Genomic DNA, 17,904 nt, shown 5'->3' with positions numbered 1-17,904 from the left:
TGACCACCACCACCACCACTACCTCTACCACTATCCGCCAGAGCCCCCCGCCTCAGCTGCTCCTCTCCCCTCCCCAGCACCATGGCGAGTCACAGGCTTTTTTTTTTTAAGTTCTGCAGGTATTTCATTCTTGTTTGAGAGAAAGATATATCTCCCATTTCGTGGTTTACTCCCCAAATGGCTGCAACAGCCCAGATTGAGATAGGATGAAACTGGGAGCTGAAAATTCAACTCCGTTCTTCCATAATAGTGGCAAGAGATCCAACTACTTGAGCTGTCACCTACTGCCTCCCTGCTGCATGTTGGCAGGAAGCTGGAATAATAAGTAGAGCTAGGACTCAGACCCAGGTACTCCCATATGAGGTACAGGTGCCCCCAAGCAGCTTCTGAAGCACTACATAGAACTCCTGCCCTGCCTGGCACTCATAGTGTGCACTGAACATTTAGGGACTACTGGATGACTCTGAACTTTGCTCTGCTTTGTCCTTTCACCCTCTCATAGGTTGCCTATTTCCTCAATAATTCACTGTTGCAGTAAAGGTGCAGATTAGGAGTCAGCAAACACTGTAGCAGGCATGTGTTTCGTTGCGTATACCTTAGAGAGCTCATAAGACAAGTGTGCAGTAGTTAAAATGTTTTTCTTAAAAGCTAAATCCATTTGCTATTTGGATTAATAAAGTAATTTTTGTGAATCTGTTAATGTTTCTGTAGGTAATGGTTTGGAGTGAATCCAAGTCAAACATTGTTGTTTGTCATTAAAGAATGAGATTCCGTCTGCACTTTTTTGGTCAGAATATACATACCACCATCCTTGATGGCATGTAATGAGACTATCTTAAAACCTAGTTTTAGCATAACAGGTTTGTCCTCATTGCATCCAATTTTCTTAAGTGCAATAAGTTAAAAAAAACATGGTTGTTTAAACATGAAGCTTATAAGTGCTTCTTACATCTGTAGTTTTTTAAACTAATATATTGCTTATACACATTTACCCTTGCCTGATAATTATTGAACAGGTTGACAAAATGAGAGTGATGTCATTAACCCTGGAATATGTGCAGTGAGAGAACTTTCATTGTTATTTTTTTAACAGTTGATATATTTTTATTTGAAAGGAAGAGTTACAGAAAGAAGAGACAAAGAGAGAGAGAGATCTTCCACCTGCTGGTTTACTCCCAGGATGGCCACAAGGGCCAGAGCTGGACTAGTCCAAAACCAGGAGACAAAAGCTTCTTCTGGGTCTCCTATGCCCAAGAATTTAAGCTGTCTCCAGGCCATAAGCAGGGAGCTAGATCGAAGGTGGTGCATCCAGAACAAGAACCAATGCCCAAATGGGATGTTGGTGCTACAGGCAAATGATTAGCATAGTATGCAAAGATGCCGACCCTGAGAACTTACTTTATTCTGTGCTTGCCTAAATGAGGTTTTGAGTTAGGCAGCAAGAAAACAAAGATGAAAATTAAAAAATCAAATCAAATAAAATAACAACCTGACTCCAGCTCTCAAGAAATCCCTAAGTGGGGATACCAGTTATGTAACTGGGAGCATGGCAGAAACCATATCAGGAATGGTGGCTGGCTGGAAGGGGCTGAGTGAAATCCGTAGTTTGGATCCTGTCCCCTGAGGGCCACATACGTCAAGTGCAGTGGTGGGACAGAGCATGGTGTTAGGGGGATGGCAAGCATGTCTCATGTAGTTAAAAGGCAAAGAGACAAGAAGCAAGGTTTGAAAATTTAGGGACAGCAGACAGGAGCTTGTTGGAGGTCCAGAGGCCTTGTAGGAAATAGAAAATCCCCGAGCATAGGAATTGGGTGCTGGTTTTTTCAAGCTACTTCACACTGAAGGTTTGTTGATGAAGTAGTGCTACTACATTGTCTATTCAAGTAGTGTTACTACGTTGTCTATTAAAATTGAAGTGACTTAGATTGTATATAAAGCATGACAACAAAATAAGTTTTTGCTTACTACTTCTCAGTTATTCAAAAGTCTTTGCAGATTTTATCCTCATTACCTGCCTGTGATGGAAGCCAAATAGTTGAAGTGGTTTCTCACATGAATTTTTATGAAATTGTTTTGAGTATTTACTTTTGGGGGAGTTCTATAAAACTTGCCCTTTTTTTGTTACTGTTCTACAGGGATTGGCAAGCCAGGGTACAGCTTTCTCTGGGGCTACCAAGGCAGCAAGGATAAAAATAGGACAAACTTTAAGAATCCCAGATATTTTCAGATAACAAAGACTGATTTATATGGGCCCATTTTGTGCTCCGACAAAACATAGAGAAGCTTTTGTGCTATGATTACCAAGAGTGCTGATGTCAGTTCTCTTGTCAAGCATCAAGCTTTATTCTGTGGCTAAATTGTGCTTTGTACCATAATCCAGAGAACCTTTGTATCTGCCTTATTAGAGTGTGTAGTTTATGTAATTGCTTTTGTTTTCCATGTTAATCTGTGCCAGATTCAGTGAGAGTGACTCATTTTGTGACTGAGACAAACATTCACATTTGGACCACGTTAAAAATAAATAAATAAGTGGCAGGTGCTACTTGGCAAAAGTCTGTATTTTCATGCTGTCATTTCCTGCTGTAAGGGTTCACGTCTCATATGAAGTCTACTCAGCCTGTAATTGCTGGTCCCGGCTGTCCAGTGCACCTCAATTCATGGCCGCTCACTGCTCAGCTGTTTTTGTTTCTAAGGGGATTTTGAATGTTAGCAATGTGATTTCAACAGGGAGGTAAAGGAATGGCTGGAGGAAGTCACAGGCACCCAGAACTCAAAGTGTGACACTGAAGCCGTAGCAGATGTTTTTGTCATTTTCCCAAGGTGGTTTTGATGTGTGTGAGTTTCATTGTGTGTATGTTTAGTATCGGAGCTTTTTTTTTTATAATAAAAACGTTTTGGAAAGTACTCCTGTTCATGCAGTACATAAAACTTACATTTTACAAAACTTACAACTTTATACTCTTACAGGTGTATTTAATTGTTGTACAAATATTTTTGAGTACAAGGTTCTGTGCCTTGTACTGAGTGTATAATGGCAAATACTCACTGTCTTCTTGGGCTGTCTGATCTAGTTCAAAGCATTAGATGCCAAACAAATACATACAAAGAAACATTGAATTACAGAGTTAGAAAAATCACGACATTGCCAACAGAGCCCCTACTTTACCTAATAAGTGGCTGAGTTGAGTAATTAGGAAGCAAAACCCTAGTGATTGGAGCTGTCCAGGCAAAAGCTGGGGGAAGGTGCATAATGCTTGTGGCATGGGCTACATAATAGGACTAGCATGTGCAGATTCCCCAGAGCAGGAAGAATTCAGCCCACTGCAAATGGTGTTGTCTGAAGAGACAAGTGACAATTAGCAAAATCTGCATGATAGCAACACCAGAAATCCATATTTCAAAGATCATAGATGGACTATCTAATCACAGCACATGATGCCCCATCCTGCTCCACAGCCCCTGAGTGCTTCATTAAAGCATGGTTTAGGAGGTGGTGCCTGTGACACTTAGCCTGAATCTTTGGGAAATGGGTGGATTATGTTCAATGAATTATGTAATAAGGCACTTTAGAAAGTTTCCCACACAAGAAATTAAAGTTTTTATAAGTCATTTTTGTGTTCAGCGCTGGAGCCCTCACTTATCTAGAGAGGTTATTAAAAGGTGCAATTCTGTAATAGCCTGGAGAAATCACTAATACTATATTCCATTTTTCCTTGACTTCTCCATTGCTTTTTCAAATTTATTGCTTAATAAGCAAACATCTGTGAAAGGGGCAGTTTTATCAAGAAATGGTACTTATTTTTAAGTAAACAAATACATATTAAATGTATTCTGGAACTTTTTAAAACTTTTTGATTTTTAAAAGTGAGAGATAGAGAGAAAGATCTTCCATCTACTGGTTCACTCTCCAGATGATAGCAACACTGCTAGGCCAGGTTCAAATCAAAAGGCGAAAAAAAAAGGCAAAATCTTTATCCAGCCCTCTCATATGGGTACACAGGCAAAGACTTGGGCGGTCTTCTGCTGCTTTCCCAGTTGTATTTGCAGAGATGGATTGAAGTAGAGCAGCCAGAACCAAAGCCAGCACTCATATGAGATAGTGGGTTGCAGGTGGCAGCTTTAACCCACTATGCCACAATGCTGGCCCCCATATTATGGATTTTTAGAATCCAGAAAGCAGTGTAAATTTATGTAAGTCATATACTTTATGACCCTGTTGTATCACAATGGTGATTTTGGTGATTCTAAATTTAGCAGATGTATTAAATAAACTATGTATATTTATATACATATATATAAGTATATATGTTAAAATATTGAAATAACAGTTGCGGAAATTGGCTTAGGTTAACATTAGTAAGTAACATTAGCGTTCTTAATTGTATTAGGCTGCCTGTACAGCACCGAACCCATGTACTGATATGAATATACTGTCAATATCAGAGCTGTCATCCCAGTTTTCACAAGAAAGGAGTGACATTATTTCACAAGGAAGAATTGATATTATTTCTGGTTCTATTTTTCCACAGTGGAAGGATTAGAGATATCATGACAGGTACTCAGCCACAACCTCCAGGTGATCAGAAGTGGACAGTGCCTGGGAAGAATGTTTGATTCCACTGGAGTCATGAGATACCCTTTAGCCCAGTCCTTCATTCCCCAGAGTAACATCTCTGGGTGACCTTACCTTGCATGTTCTATCTGCAGTGCACAATGTCTCCTACTTTCCATGCTCAGTCTCGATGTGAAATTTCTCCTAGTAGGCAGCTGTTGCTAAAACAGGTCTTCGTTCCATACAGCTGACTGTTCCTGGGGAAGAACTTCAAGAAGGAGCAAGGCATGATTTTGTTCAAATCATTTAGTTCTGCTTTTGTTTGATGAATACAGACTTTAAGGATAAGGATAGTGAAAGAATTTTAGGTTTCTTAAGGCACAGTACTACACAGTCAAATTTACCAAAACCTTGGAGGTAGTGTTTAATGAGTGTATTTCCAGATTGCCAAAATATGGTTTGGGGGAAAGGAAGAGAGAACGAGCAACTGTAATACTCCATACTCAAGAATACAGATCTACAACAGTCTGTCTGGTCAAAGAAAGAAAACAGTGCCATTGCTTGCTTCTCATGTGAGAAGCCAGAAAATTGTAATCCATTTTTCTCCTCAATGCTCCTTTCCCCCACACCTAAACACAAGAGGAACTTATAGCTCAAAAGTGATAGAATCTTTATAAAGAAGCAGCTCTGTGTACATTCTTCAGGACATAATAGCAAGGTATGAAAAACTATTACCTTTTATAAAAATTGTGCTAAAATATAGATGGTATAAAATGTAACACTTTAATTAGTTTTTGTGCATGCAAGGTTAGTGTTATCGGGTGCCTTCCTGCTGTCATGTGGATCGGCACCATCTGTCTCGGGAACTTTTGCAACTTCCTGGTATGAACTCTAGGCCCACTAGCCACTGAGTCTCCTTTTGTCCTTTCGCACATTCCTTGGCAAACACCCTGCTGCTCTCTTTCCCAGAGTCCCTCCTGTTTTAAGGGATGTGTGCATCATTGGTCCTTTTGCATCTGGCTTCTATTCACTTGGCATAATATCCAACTTCATGCTTTGGCATGTGATATCCAATTTTTCTTACACTATTTCTTAAAAGTATGACTTTTGGGGGCCCTGGTATGGTGGCCTAGCAGCTAAAGTTCTCATTTTGGGTGCACCGGGATTCCATATAGGCACCAATTCTAATGGGTTCCCATCCAGCTCCCTGCCTGTGGCTTAGGAAAGCAGTCAAGGATGGCCCAAAGCTTTGGGACCCTGCATCCGTGTGGGAGACCTGGCTCCTGGCTTCAGATCAGCTCAGCTCTGGCTGTTGTAGCTATCTGGGGGGTGAATCATCATATGGAAATACTCCTCTCTATCTCTCCTCTTCTCTGTATATCTGTCCAAAAAAAAAAAAAAAACCATAAACCTTTTATTAAAAACTACGACTTTTTATATTTGGTAAAATCCAACCCTTCCTTGGTTTGTTGATTTGATATTATATTAGCAGGAGATTTAATATAAGATACTAAATATATGCACGTTGCTAAATTAACAGAGTCCTGGCTAGTCCTGGTTAAATTAACTGAGTCCTGCCGATTTTTCAAAGTGGCACATTATCCTATGAAAACAAAGCAAAAGAAACCATTATGATTGGTGCATTTATACTTAGTGAAAATTTACTCTGAATACTAACTGGCTATTTTATTTTTTGTTTTTGTTATTAGGCATGGAAGAGAAGGTGGTTCGTGTTACGCAGTGGCCGTTTAACTGGAGATCCTGATGTGTTGGAATATTACAAAAATGATCATGCCAAGAAGCCTATTCGTATTATTGATTTAAATTTATGTCAGCAAGTTGATGCTGGATTGACATTTAATAAGAAAGAGTTTGAAAACAGCTACATTTTTGATATCAACACTATTGACCGGATTTTCTACTTGGTAGCAGACAGTGAGGAGGAAATGAATAAGTGGGTTCGTTGCATTTGTGACATCTGTGGGTTTAATCCTACAGAAGAAGGTAAGTTCAGGATTTTATCCCTTTATTTTGATAAAGGCCATATAATTATTTGATATCAATTAGGTTGTATAATATAATGTTTTGTTTCATAACAGGAATGTGGCATTTGGAAAAAGCACTAAGCCCTCTAATCCATTTGGGAAGAAACTTTCCCCAGAATCTAGAGGGAGGAACTTAGTAATGATGGGGCAGTGTCTAAATTACTATCCTGAGGAAGAAGATGGCAAGAAAACACGTTTGACAGCTAATTTAGGGAGTAACATTGTGGTATAGGGGATAAAACTGCTGCTTGCGACACCAACATCCTATTTACATCCCAGCTGCTCTCTGTTGGTGGCCAGGGGACACAGTGGAAGGTAGCTCCAAGTGTTTGGGCTGCCATACCCATGTGGAAAACCCAGATGAAGATCTTTGGTTCATCCTGGCACAGCCCTGGCCATTGTAAGATTGTGGAGGAAGAGCCTACAGATGAAAGATTCTTTCTCTTTCTCTCTCTCTCAGTCTCTGTCTCTCTGTCTCTGAGTCTGTTCCTTTCTTTGCGACTCTGACTTTCAAACAATAAGTAAACCTTTAAAAATGAGTTTATTGGGGCCCACCGGCGTGGCCTAGTGGCTAAAGTCCTCGCCTTGAAAGCCCCAGGATCCCATATGGGCGCCGGTTCTAATCCCGGCAGCTCCACTTCCCATCCAGCTCCCTGCTTGTGGCCTGGGAAAGCAGTCGAGGATGGCCCAAAGCCTTGGGACCCTGCACCCGTGTGGGAGACCTGGAAGAGGTTCCTGGTCCCGGCATCAGATTGGCGCGCACCGGCCCATTGCAGCTCACTTGGGGAGTGAAACATCGGACGGAAGATCTTCCTCTCTGTCTCTCCTCCTCTCTGTATATCCGGCTTTCCAATAACAATAAAATCTTAAAAAAAAAAATGAGTTTATTGAATTCCAAGATAAGTATTAAGAAAACTAACACTGCTGATAATTTGACTATTTCAACCTGCCAAAACATTTTATGTGGCTCCACGGAATTACTTAGGTCTTATTCTTTAAAAAACTACATTGCATTATGAAATTATAGAATAACCAAAGTGATTATCAATACTCCTACAAAAGCAAATGAGACTCAATTACAAACCACAATGAAAAAAATACCTAACAAATTCCTCAGCACAAATTCTGAAAGTAATCTGGAGGAGAGAAGATCCTCTGTGCTTTTCTGTACTGTTTTCTCCCTGTCTTCTTCTCTGTTTCTCTCCTTCTTCTTCCTTCTTTCTTCTCCTTCTTCTCTCCTCCTTCTCCAAGGAGAGACAGAAAGATCTTCCATCCACTGGTTCACTCCCCAGATGGCCACAACATCCAGGCCTGAGCCAGTCTGAAGGCAGAAGTCAGGAGCTTCTTCCAGATCTCCCATGTGGGTACAGGGTCCCAAGGCTTTGGGCCATTCTCCACTGCTTTCCTAGGCCACAGGCAGAGAAATGAATCAGAAATGCAGCAGCCAGGACATAAACCAGCATCCATGTGGGATACCGGCACTTGAAATGGAAAGTTAGCCAATAGAGCCGTTGTGCTGGTCTCCTCCTTCTCCTCCTCCTCTTTGAATACTCAGAACCCATGTAGGGTACTCCAAAACAAATTTAGGTACATAGAGCTAAGCATCAGAAATAACAGTGAACTCAGTGAACTCCTTATTGTTTTTGTGGTAAGACAGTCATTTGCCCTTATCCACAAGCAGTTTGTAGCAGGACCTATCCAGTGGATGCCTGAAATTGGGGATGCTACCAATTCATATATATACTCATTTTCTTAGATACATGCCTACTGGTAGTAGTTTAATTGGTAACTTGGCATGATGAGAGATTAGCAATAGCAATCAGTAAACAATTATGGCATATAAATAAAACTGCCAGCATCCATTGTTATGTCTGGGGACCAGTAATAAGCAACGTAAGGGTTACTTGACCGTGAGACCTGTGACACAGCAGTCAATCTGGCACCCAGTGGCTGTTGAGTGACCAACAGGTGAGCAGGCACAAGCGCACCAGACTGGATGATTCAGTTCCCTTCCCCACCCACCAAACAGACTGACACTTAAAACTTAAGATTGTGGAGCCAAAGCAGTGGCATTTCAAGCTAATCCTCCACCTGCAGTACCAGCATCCCATATGGCACTGGTTTGTGTTCCATCTGTTCCACTTCTGATTCAGCTTCCTGAATATGACCTGAGAAAGCAGCAGAGGCCAGCCAAAGTCCTTGGGCCTTTGCTCTCATATGGCAGATCCAAAAGAAGCTTCAAGCTTCCATTTGGCCCACCTCTGACCATTATTGCCATTTGGGCAATGACCCTGCAGATGGAAAATGATCAATCCCTCTCTCTCTCTCTCTCTCTCTCTCTCTCTCTTTCTCTCTCTCTTTCCTTTCTGTAAAATTTGCCTTTCAAATACAAATAAATCTTTAAAAAATTAAGAATTGCTTACTTCTGGGATTTTCCATTTAATTAAAGATCTACTTACTTATTTGAGAAGCAGTTACAGGGGGAGAGAAAGCTATTTTCCGCCTACTGGTTCACTCCCCAAATGGCCACACAGCTGGGGCTAGGCTAAGTCAATGCCAGGAACCAGCTCTCCCGTGTGGGTACAAGGGAACGAGTACCTGAGCCATCTTCCATTGCCCTTCCCAGGGACCTTTTCAGGGAGCTGGATCAGAGCAAAGCAGCTAGGGAATCAAAACTGTACTCTCATGTGGAGTTCAGGCGTCCCAGGCAGTAGCTTAACTTGCTGTGCCACCACACTGGCCCCTCAGATAGTATTTGACTGAGTAACAAACCTGTCTGAGGGGAGACCACCATCTTCACAAGTAGGAATACACATATTCTGATGTGCGTATTCAGGTTGTGCTGCTGGAGAGTCACTGAAGGCTGCAGCAGTTGTATCAGTAATCAGTGTTGAGATTTGGCTTGGTGGCATGAGCCCTGGTCAGCCTGCTGCTTGCCTTCTGACCACTTGATGGCCCTGGAGAAAAGCAGCCTGGCCTGGGCTGTGGCTGACCCAGTGGGGCAGCAGAGAAAACCCAGAGTAAGAGGGTCTTGAAAGCCCATGGGAGTAGCAGAGAGAGGAAAGGGACAACCTAGTTCCCCTGGTGTTGGGGATGGGCTAATGATGAACTTGCAAGCCCCTCTGCAAAGCCCTTATGATTTCAAGATTCAGAAAGTTGCTCATACGGGGACTTTAACTTTGGTTAAACTCTTCCTTTCCTGTTTGCACCACAGATGGTCTGTGAGTGCAGCACAGGGTTTTACAGTCACAGATGAGGTGACTGTCTTTTTTTTTTCTTTTTACCAGTCATTTAGCAACTGATTAGTAAGGATGATTGTCACATTTCAGCACCACATTGGTTACATTGTGTCATGGGCTTTCAGTTAAAGCAGATTGTCACTCTATTGCTGCTCTGGTTGTTTTGCCGGCTACCTTTCACTCATTAACTCATTTGTATATTTGAAAGGCACAGTTATGAAAAGAGAGAGCATGTGCTTACCTCAGCACATATACTAAAAAAAGAGAGTGAGACTGAGAGAGCTTCCAGCTAGAGGCTGGAGCTTTGCCGGTCCAAAACCAAAAGCTTCTTGTTGGTCTTCCACGTGGGTGCAAGTACCCAAGCATCTTCTTCCGCTTTCCCAGGCTATTATCAGGGAGCTATACCAGAATTGGGACCAACCAGACATGAATGAGCTCCCATAGGGGATGCAGTGCCACAAACAGCAGCTTGACTTACTGTACCGCAGCATCTGCCCCAACCTTACCAGTTTAGAATTTGTTTTGAGCACAAAGGTCAGGCTCATGTCTCCATTGGTTACTTATAGACTGATATGTTCTGAAGGGATAAGTAGATCTGTGGCTTTTTTTTTAATATAATCATCCTAACTGTATTTAACAAAGGAAATGAGTTGTCTTAGAAGAAAAATGTTGTTCAGTCAAATTACTGAATTCTTGAAACTGCATTTGAATGGTTAATGGAGTAATTCCAGAATGTAGTAGTAGTTCCAGAATGTGAGATCAACATCGCAGGTGCTACAGCTCTGAGTCTATTCTCTTTGGCCACCAATGAGCATTGCTGTCCTGGAGCTTGATGAGTACCCAGCAGTGCTCTCGGGAAAGAAGAAAGGCAGGACTTGTGGCAGGAAACTGATTCACGAGCTCATCTAACTACATCAATTTTTTCATATTCTGCTTGGCTCTGGACATTAACTCATGAATGTGTATAAGAGAAATAAATGGTAAAAATGTGAGTTCATCATCAGCCCATCTCCAACCCCAGGGGAACCAGGTCGTCCCTTTCCTCTCTCTGGAACTGAGCCTGTAGTGGAGGAAGATTCATGTAAGAAACTAAAATAATTCATGGAAGTTGCTGAGTGCAGCTGCATATATGTGTGTGTATATACATAATAATTTGTGTGTATATATAGAAAAGAGTAATAGTGTGGAAATGTGAATCCAGCTCTCATTCTCACAGAGCTCGCGGTCGATGGGGCAGACAATCCACACTTATACCACCAGTTAATAAGTGTTCTGTCATTAAAAGAAAAAAATAGGTGATCACAAATAGCAATGCCTGGTTTAATTTTAAGAGTATGAAAAAAAATGTAGGTAGTTTCAAAAGGCTCTTACTATAATGAGAACATTGTTTTAAGGGGTTTTTTTTGCATTTTTATTTTTATATTTTCCATGATACAGTTTTGTAGCTATAGGGTTTCCCCCCTTCACCTCCTCTTCCTCCACTCCATTCTCCCCACCACCACTATTTTTACCTCTGTTACTGTGACAATATGGTCCTTCAGCAACAGTCACACGTCCAATATTCTATTTAAGTGTATCATGGCATTGTAAGTGTAGGCAATGTTGGAATATCTAGTATCAAATTGTCAAGCTATATTTAACAGTTTCATTGGGAGTCCTTTTGTTCAGGAGTAGAGATGCACACTACACTGTATCTCTACTTACAGTGTGTGCTAGTGTCCACTATACAGTTCATCTGTGAGAATATGGATATTCACATGTTTACCTATATATTGTGCTTAACAGAACATTGTCATTGATTTTTAAAGGCAGGTTCTTTCAGTCTCAATGAATGTGTGATTTTACATTATAAATCTTCTACCAATATAGGAGGAGGTGACTTAAAAGCTGCAGTGATCATCTTAAGGGAGAATTCCCAAGTTCTTATAAAATGGACTGTATTATGAAGCATATTTGAGTTGAGTGAAACTCTTTATTTGCATACTTATTTTACAATGTCAAGGTGTGTGAATGGATGCTAAAAAAATAAAATTCGTAGAATGATAATCAAATTTAACACGTATAGTCTATGACTCAGTTACCAAGAAAATAGCTATGCATTTATGAATCATTGATATCCGCTCATTATAACGAGCCCCTAAGGACTTTAATTTGCCAATACTTTCCACATTTAGTTCATAAAATACATCTGAATGCAACTGTATTCATTTTTTTAATTCCATAATTTAGCTTTTTCGCAACTTCAACCTAGCTATCTCGCCAGTCACAGTTAGCAATGTCTTCATATACTGTATTAGAATATGTGTTGAGTTCCTTGGAATAAACCAGTAAAACATTCACACTTCTAATAGGTAGCACCCTGGAGCCAAAAGTTATTTTACTACATTCTGCAGTTTTAATTTTTGAGACAAGGTGGCAAATCTGAAAAAAGGACTTAAAAGGCAGCCCCTCTACTTCCTTAGGCATTTGTAGTGGCTGATTTTGAAAAGCATTTTGTGGTGGAAAAAAGCCGAATTCACTCATGTAAAGATGTGTTTTTTTTTTTTTTTTAAAGATTTATTCATTTTATTACAGCCAGATATACAGAGAGGAGAGACGGATAGGAAGATCTTCCGTCCGATGATTCACTCCCCAAGTGAGCCGCAACGGGCCGATGCGCGCCGATCCGATGCCGGGAACCTGGAACCTCTTCCGGGTCTCCCACGCGGGTGCAGGGTCCCAAAGCTTTGGGCCGTCCTCAACTGCTTTCCCAGGCCACAAGCAGGGAGCTGGATGGGAAGTGGAGCTGCCGGGATTAGAACCGGCGCCCATTTGGGATCCCGGGGTGTTGAAGGCGAGGACTTTAGCCGCTAGGCCACGCCACCGGGCCCTAAAGATGTGTTTTAAACTGTAAACAGCAAACAACCGCAGTTACCTTTTGTAATCATAGTCATAACATCAACAGTAACAAGGTAATTACCACGCCATCTTTAACTCCTCTACTACCATCTGTTTTATATTGTCTTGTTCCCACATAGACCTCACCACCAATCACTTAATAGTTGTTTTTGTTTTCACCTGTACCTGTTCCCTGAACGCTGTGCTCTTCTCAAGAGAGCTGAATGTGCTCCCATTCTTGGCTGGAAATTGGCTAATATCATGAGATGATTATTTTTTCCACTACACTTAAATTTCAGGCTCAGTATGGGAAGAAATGGACTGTTCTGGGATACCACAGTCTGAGAAAATAAGTGTCCCTAGTCCCTGTGAGAATAACTAATTTTCCCCTGAAAACAAAAGGAAAGGGGAAAAATCTGACCTGTGTTTTGATTCCAGGAACCTCTCAAAATATCGTTCCCATGTTATTTCCGCTGCCCCAGGTGACTGCTGCTATTATTGAATACTCAGAATGCTGGCAGGCTCTGTCTGTTTTTAAATTTGAGCTCATTGAGCTGTGTGTGTGGTTCCTATGAATGCTTTCCTTTCGCAGAGGAGAGGAGAGAAACCAATTTCTTTTGTTTTTCTTGGAAATGTGCAGATTTATTTTTGTTTCTGCAGCACCAAGGTGGAAGCGATTCCATCGGCTGAACAAGCGGTGGGAAGCTAAGCCCTGCATGGGACTCACCAGCTACATGTGAAGGACCACAGTCTAGATTCAAGATGTCAGAGTAGAAAGCTGCCTCCTGCTTACTTTTCTCCAAATTCCCAGATTTTAGTGCCTTCATTTAAAAGAAAATTCTCCAGCTTTATATTCTTTCTTTTTACATAAGAGTAAATTGGCATGTAAGGGTATACATATATTTCCTTTCCTTAAAGCAGGTTTTCTTTAATCAGGGGCTTTTTTTTTTCTTGCGAGGTATAACAACAAGGAAGTGCATAAATCAAGACATCTATTAACTCCCCCTCATTTGTGCTCTCCTACGAGATTTTCTGAGGACTCTCCCCAGGAAAACCCCCATGCAAGTGTAGCCTTTTCCCTTTGTGTGCTTCGATTACCGTAACTTGTTCTGCCTATTCTCGAAATAGAAATTGAAACATTCAGTCTGGGCTCCTTTTTCTCCAATATGAAACAGTTGTGGTTGGCCCCTGTTTTAGCATACGGCCATTCCTCTTCATCCTGTGTGGCATTCCATTGATGGTATTACCACTTACGAGCATTTTGGATTTTTACAGTTTTCAATTGATAGGAAATACTTTAGAAAGTTGATCCAAACATGAAATTACAAGTTCTTTTTTTTTTCTCTTAATATGCACTTTCCAAGAACTTTTGAAGCACCCTTGTGCAGATAAGGCTATGGTAAGCATTCTTGTTTGTGTCTTTTGATGGACATAAACACTTAGTTCTTTGGGGTATACATAAGAGTGGAATTACCAAGGCATAAGATGCATATATATTTAACTTTTGTAGATTTTGTTGTTTTCTAAGATCATTGTTCCAGTTATTTTTCTACCAACCCTATATATTTACTCCACTCACATTTTCATTATCTGGTCGTGGCAGTGACTAATTATAGACACTATAATGTGTATATTTGGTGATATCCAGTAGCTTTGATTTGCAGTTTTCCTAGGGACAATTCAGCTACTGAGTGGCTTTGTTTTTTCCTTTGTGTTTTATTACACATCTTCAAGCTATTTCCTTGAAGATCTTGGTTCGTTGGGCACCTATGTTTCTCAAAAACTCCTCAAGTGATTCTGATGTCATCACACCTCAGGATAAGAATTATGGCATTTGTCAGCATTAGCTGAGAATTTATTTTAAAGTCTACAGGAATGTGTTCACAGTCTTTTAAGAAGACTGTTACGGCAGATATGAGAATAATTTTCTACTTAAAATATATAGATCATGCTGTATTAGGAGTCTTCAATAGTTGTTTAAGTAAAATGAAAAGACTACAGGTTGCTTCACTGAAAATCACAACCACTGCTATTTCTTGCTTTTAGATTTGCCTTTATAAAATGTTTTTCCTTTCAAAAAAATGGCCTCAGAAGTGAGAAAGGGATTATATTTTAGTTTGAATAACACATCCTTGTAGGTTCTTATTTGCTAAATAAGACATGAATCTGTTCAAAATGCTTCTCTTTAAAGAAAGGAAAATTTTACAACACTCTGGTTAAATCAGTTACCTGTAGAAATAGTACTCTTGACCTATTTGTGAATTGTGAACATAAAAGTGATTTACAATAAACACCAAATACATTCTTAGCAACAGAGGTAGCCTTCTTCAATCTTCTGCTGGTAACAGTGGGCAACCCCACCATACTGTCATTGTGTTCTTAGATATACTAGATTGATGGTTAGAGCTCTGAAGAACCTATCACCTTCATAATGATACTATGCTATATCTTACGGAAGAACAGCATTGTATTCTAGGCCTTGGGCCATCTCATTTATCCTCAAAGTGATGGTTGTGAATGTTGAAAGGCATTTCTAGGTACCCCAACTCTCTGAGGGACATTAATGCCGGCTTTTGAGTGCTAAGTAGTGTAAATCAGTGTGTCAGGTTGGGGATCATCTGGATCAGTTTACCGTTTGTGGCGCTTATCACATATCTACTCTGGAAGCTTGTTTGCTGAAAGGTTTTCCTTAGCGATACTTATTAGATTTTCAAGTAAATTTCAATTAGGAATTTGCTCTAGCACCACTTATTAAAGATCTGCCTTTAATGGGTGTTAATTATACTCCTTATACCTTCTGAATTAAGAGCTTGGGAATACTTTTATACACATAAGCAAACTTTACACCAATGTTTGGCTCTTAGAAATAATATCAACAATACTTAAAGGAACAGAAAGTCAGAAGCTCACACAAGGTGGAAAGCAAAACAGTCTGTTCCAATACTTGCAGAATAGAGGAAACTCACAAATCGTGCCAAAATAGAACTGTAATTTGTTTTTTTAAGCCACTTGTTTGTTTGACCAGAAATTTTGTGTTAGAGAATAAACACAGTGGAATATTTGTGCAGATATACTCAGCTGATTATAAGAAACATCTTCCCAAAAATTCACAGGAATGTGTATGAATGGAAAAAAACTATGCAGAGATTTCAAAATGTTTTGCACCACAATCAACTTATCTTTTGATCCCATTTCCTATTAACTTTTTGAGAGCTCTACATATATTCCAGCTAAGATTCAAATACAAGTTTCTTGGCTTGTTATATCACCAGAGCCAGCAGATGGGCATTTCATGCAGCAGTTCGGATGCCCAAATGCCTTAAAGTGCCTGGGATTATGTCTCAGCTCTGCCTCTGATTCTGGCCCCTGCTAATACACACCCTGAGAGACAGCAGATGTTGGCTCAAGTACATCTGTCTACCACCCATGTGAGAGACCTGGATTGAGTTCCCCATTCCTGACTTCGGCCTAGTCCAACTCCAGCTGTCGCAGGCTTTTGGGGAATGAACCAGTGAATGGAAGAGCACTAGCTTACTTTCTCCATTCCACTTTGTCTGTTCTTAAGTCTTTCTCTGTATGCCTTTCTGAAAATATCATCCCCAGAGAAAGAGGCCAAATGGCAATTCTGGTTTCTTTGGGTTCTTAGGATAAAGCCCACATGTTTTGGATGTAGTTATGTAGTTAACCCTATTTATGTACACACCATGGAAAATTTCACTTACCTCAATTTACAGCTCTTATTCACAGGCATAGATTATATATCCTGTGAAGCTTGAATTACTGTAAGGCTTTTTAGAAATAGCAATACATCTCTGTGGGTCCCTGTAGCAGACAAGGATCAGAACACCTGTTCTGATAGCCTTACATGTGGTAGGTGGTGGGGAAAAAAAATGTTGCATTCATGAGCTATCAACTCACTGAGCACTTTCTCTGTGTGGGTTTTACAGAAGACTAAACAAGGAGTCAAAATCTGTAAGAATCGTTCACCTGCATGTACAGTTTGGGTTTTGCACCTCAAAATTTTGTGTGCTTTGCCAGATGCTAATTAATTAAAAACTACTTTCAGTTTGAGAATTTGGCATGAGAAAATAGCAGCTGAGCTTATTTCTGAATTTTTGTCACTTCATTCCATGTGTTGTCAACTCTTCATTAGGCACCCTTAGCAAAATGTAACCACTTATGTCAAGAGTTAATTCATTCTTTCTTGTGTATGGGAGGTAAGAAAAGTGGATTTTCATGTATTTATTTAACATAATGCCATAATTTCAGTGTTGACTTGTGATAGCTGTAATCACATTTATCAGATATTGATTATAAAATGTTGTATACAGCATACACCATAAAGTAAATGTTTTGTTGTTTTCATTCAGCTAAAAATATTTAGAGATTTATTTAGAGAATTTCAAATGCCACAGATTGAATAGTGACTTAGAGTAGATCCTTGTGGGACTGAGAGAAGTAGAAAAATATATGCTGCCTGGGAGCAAGCAGGAAAAGCACAAGGATCAGAAGGCAGCCAGTGTTGCACAAGTTGTATTTACTAGTGGCTTCTATGTACTCCTCAGACATGGCCTAGGAAGTACTTTATCATAGAAAAATGCACCTGTCCTCCTAAGTCCACACAACACCTTCATTCCAGTAGACTCAGAACTAAAACCTGCTCAGACCAGGCTAGCCATGACTTTTTAAGAGCCTCTGGGATGGAGAAGGCCTCCTGCCCTTAGATCTCCTGGACAAGAACCAGTTATTTCCTGTATAAATGTTACATTTAGGGAATACTTGTTTAAACTGACATTTTTCATGGTCGATTCTACTTTAGTGTGTTGAAAAAGTTTGTCTCCATACTTTAAAGTAGCTTTGTTTTATAACTTTAAATGTGATAGACTGTCGAACATTGTGTTGCAGATCCTGTGAAGCCGCCTGGTAGCTCCTTGCAAGCACAAGCTGATTTGCCCTTAGCTATAAATACAGCACCACCATCCTCCCAGATGGACTCCTCCGCTCTACCTCCTTCCTATCAGCTCATTAGCCTTCCGCCACCACATGCGGAAACTCTTGGCATCCAGGAGGATCCCCAAGACTACCTCTTGCTAATCAACTGTCAAAGCAAGAAGCCTGAACCCACCAGGTAAATTGTGTGTGCATACCTACCTTCTAACCTGATTACCCTTAATGTGAAGGCTTTCATGAA

The 17,904-nt window shown here is 40.4% G+C and overlaps 1 protein-coding gene across 7 annotated transcripts in view; it reads left to right on the top strand.

The window, feature by feature from the left end:
* Nucleotides 1-17,904, top strand: part of GAB1 (GRB2 associated binding protein 1) — a 134,585-nt gene that overhangs the window by 87,077 nt on the left and 29,604 nt on the right. For all 7 annotated transcript variants that reach the window (XM_058666814.1, XM_058666812.1, XM_058666817.1 and 4 more), the window contains exons 2-3: nt 6,262-6,556; nt 17,619-17,841. In XM_058666814.1, coding sequence (XP_058522797.1) covers nt 6,262-6,556; nt 17,619-17,841 — 518 coding nt within the window. The remainder of the gene's footprint in view (nt 1-6,261; nt 6,557-17,618; nt 17,842-17,904) is intronic.

This window comes from Ochotona princeps, chromosome 7, assembly GCF_030435755.1.
Source record: "Ochotona princeps isolate mOchPri1 chromosome 7, mOchPri1.hap1, whole genome shotgun sequence".
Lineage (NCBI taxonomy): Eukaryota > Metazoa > Chordata > Mammalia > Lagomorpha > Ochotonidae > Ochotona > Ochotona princeps.
The sequence above is the reverse complement of the archived record's forward strand: the minus strand, read 5'-3'. Positions and strand labels throughout refer to the sequence as shown.